At 42.3% G+C, this 3,426-nt stretch overlaps 1 protein-coding gene across 1 annotated transcript in view; it reads right to left on the bottom strand.

The window, feature by feature from the left end:
• DOCK5 (dedicator of cytokinesis 5) overlaps nt 1–3,426 on the bottom strand; it is a gene marked incomplete at its 3' end in the record, with an annotated part of 34,953 nt that overhangs the window by 14,980 nt on the left and 16,547 nt on the right. The window contains 5 exon segments of the mRNA XM_072402952.1: nt 950–1,048; nt 1,170–1,294; nt 1,379–1,504; nt 2,795–2,937; nt 3,018–3,090. Coding sequence (XP_072259053.1) covers nt 950–1,048; nt 1,170–1,294; nt 1,379–1,504; nt 2,795–2,937; nt 3,018–3,090 — 566 coding nt within the window.

Here is a 3,426-nt window from a genome sequence, read left to right as displayed (position 1 = left end):
TCCAGTGCTATTTACAATGATGGCATTGTGTGCGGTACGTTCAACATCATCATTGTAATATTTATTTCAGAGACCTGGAAGGGGAACCCCACAATACTCACCTGTGCCCGTTCCACTGCAGGGTGCAGACATCTTCTTTCCTGCTTCAGGCATCTCGATGGGCCAGACTGCTTTGTAGTAACTCCCACACGGGAAACATTTAGTCCCAGCAAGTGCAGGGATTGCCAGGTGTGCATGCGCAGGGTGTGAATGCGTATGGTGTGAATGCGTATGGTGTGAATGCGCAGGGTGTGAATGCGCAGGGTGTGAATGCGTAGGGTGTGAATGCGCAGGGTGTGAATGCGCAGGGTGTGAATGTGCAGGGTGTGAATGCGCAGGGTGTGAATGTGCAGGGTGTGAATGTGCAGCTCAGGTTTTTTGAGTATTCAGTAAATCTTGCAGGTAAGAAGTATAATTACACAAGAGACATTGTCTGTCCCTTTCCATAATAATGGCCGGCCTGATGACATGTTTCTAAGTAGAACTTCTATTCCATGGAATTATTTGTACCACACAGAGACAGAACAAACAGATGTAATGGGTATCAGTAGGACCGGAGACTCAATATTCACCTCCATGTTATGGACATCAGACCTGACATTGTTCAGTATTTCATTAATAGAAAGCACACAGACTCGGCAAACATTCCAGAACAATTGTTGTTTGAAGTATACAAAGCGCTGTACGGCGATACAAATGACACAGAATGGACACATCCATAATGTTATCATCAGCCGTCCCAGAGAATAAACCACTGAAGCCGGAATAATAGGAAGACTTGTGATCCGTTTATAGCGATGATCTCTCATTCACACAGGGCTGTCTGATTTACAGAAAGTGAAATCCCGTATGAAAAAAGACCGAATAAATCTGTCATCCAAATAGTGAAAAATAGGAAAGAAAGATTCACCTTGATTGTTTCGTACCAACACGGCTGCTTGACCTGGTAATATACAACAGACTTGTATTCTGGCAGCCCTTCCTGCCCAGCTCCAGGGGCGATGGCTTTCTGGAATAAATAAATAATATATATAAATAATAATATAATGGAATAAATAATATTATAGGAGATAGGAAAAAGCCAATCATGACTTTCTAGGATCTGACATTACATGGCAGCACAATGATACCTCTAACACCGAACCATCCTGATCATGCACAGACATTGTGATTTCCACATTCTTGGGGGTTTTCTTCTTTCCTTTGTCAAACTCTCCCTGGATCAGAGTAATGTAAATGTCATTACGGACATCTCCTGTAGAAGGAATGAATAATTCACCCATCTGTTAGACTATCTAATGGTAGTGGTGAATAGGCCAGCGGGTTGAATCACACTTACCAGGCAGGATGATCTCTGGAAAGCCCATTTTACGAGCTACAGCAGTGGAGCGATCCACTAGATGAGAATATTCCTTCTGTACTTGGCTGATATCTCCCGGGAGAAGCTTCAGGGAAACCCAAAGCCCTGAGACGTCATCGAAAGAGAGAGAAATGATTATTATTATTGGGAAATCGCTAGCTGGAGAATAAAATCAAGTCATGGCATTTCCCATGTTAACCAATAAGACGCTTCAGATATGAGATCACAGTCACAAATGTTTTATGTGTTAGCATTCTGAAGAGTGCTGGTATGAGCAAAAGGTCTGAAACTCATATAATTATTATTCCTCAGGATTTATATAGCACCAACATATTATGGAGCACTGTACATTAAGTAGAGATAAATGTCATGAGCACATTATTACACTCTCATTGCTGAGTAATATGATTAATAAAAGGCTGATTGGGGGTTTATTGATGAGCTGATGTCATTGCATGATTTTTGATCACATGAGAAATAGAACCAATCGTCATTACAGCATTTTGTTTTCTGTTTTTCTGGCTCTGAACGGACGGCACCACATCTTGTATTGTGAATGGTCCATAGGCTCAGATTTGTTGCTGGTTCTTCCTGATAAAGACGTTCCATCATGTTACATCATTTTGTATATGGATAGATTGGTGAGAATGTTAGGGGGTGATCAGATTTCTGGGGACATACCCTGGTCAAGGCACTGTATGGATGTCCCTGAGCTCCTGGGTGCCATGAACAAAGTTACCCCTTACAGCTCGTAATACCCAGTGCAGGCAGTGCCCATAAAATATTGTGCCCAGAGGTCCTTCCTTCTAATAAATCCAATGTAAATATGTCAGCTGATCCATGGCGAACATATGTGACCTCCAACCGTAATCTTGGCTTTGCATTCTCTGAGCACCATGTGATCTGCGTCCTTTTATTAAACTGTGCCGCACCTCTGCCACCTCACCCATACAGACACCTGAGCCGGAGGGAACCATCCCAAAGTGACCAGGCTGTGCGCCACTCCACAGACACATTGAGAAATAGTTCATAAAGGGGAAACATTGCGTCAGAGAAGCTCCAAGATAATAACTAACTGAAGGCCAGTTTCCTCCTATTTATGCCATTACTATTATTAATATAATATTATTACTAATACTGAAGACGTATGACAGGTATGAAATGCAGGTCCACAAAGGTATTTTCTGCATCACTGCCCACATTCCTAATGACCCATAATGTATGGAAGGAGGGAAGTGCTAGGCAAGATTCAATACTAAACACTGAACAGAATGACATTAAAGTCAGAGGTACGGAATAAAAGCTTCAGGTATATGCCGGCACCTGGGGGCGAGAGGACTTTATACTTATCAGCAGATTAGGAGATTTGTAGGGTTCCCCTCCATAACGTCGTACCTTGGCCCTTATGGTTTACTTCTTTGGCTGCAATCACCTTGTTGTAGATGCCGGGAAGAGGCTCATTCTCAGCCAATACCCGGGAGGAGTTCAGAGGAGACATGATCAGCTGCCGTTGGCTGATGTAAGTTTCTTTGGCCATCCTGAGAAATAAATCAGCAATCAGAATCCTCACAAATGGCTGTGAAATGGATTTCTGCTACAACAAAAAGTGCAAACTTACGGATGAAAAGGTATAAAATGTTGTTTCTCCTCATCATCCACCTTCCCGTGTATAACGTCCGATATATCCATCACTGCAGGAGATACAGAATATTATTATTACTTGCCAGAATAAATCATCATTGGTGTCTCCGCTTCCCATTACCAAATAGGCAGAGAAAAGCAATGAAAACCAGGAAAGTATAAATCACTACAAATGTCCCAGGAGCAGGAAATGATTTCTAAATAATAATAGTTTATTAAATTCTTCTCCTGAGCCGGGACTGAAAGAAGTTTTATGCAACAAAATCCAGATAAATCACTGATCCCATCTGTAGCAGAAATATCTTTCCCAAGCAGCGTCCCTTCAATCCGTGCCAACACCACGAGTCACATATAATGTCATTATGGGGGGCAAACTAGCTGCAACT

This window comes from Pyxicephalus adspersus, chromosome 2, assembly GCF_032062135.1.
Source record: "Pyxicephalus adspersus chromosome 2, UCB_Pads_2.0, whole genome shotgun sequence".
Lineage (NCBI taxonomy): Eukaryota > Metazoa > Chordata > Amphibia > Anura > Pyxicephalidae > Pyxicephalus > Pyxicephalus adspersus.
Note: the sequence above shows the minus strand (reverse complement) of the source record. Positions and strands in the feature narration are given on the sequence as shown.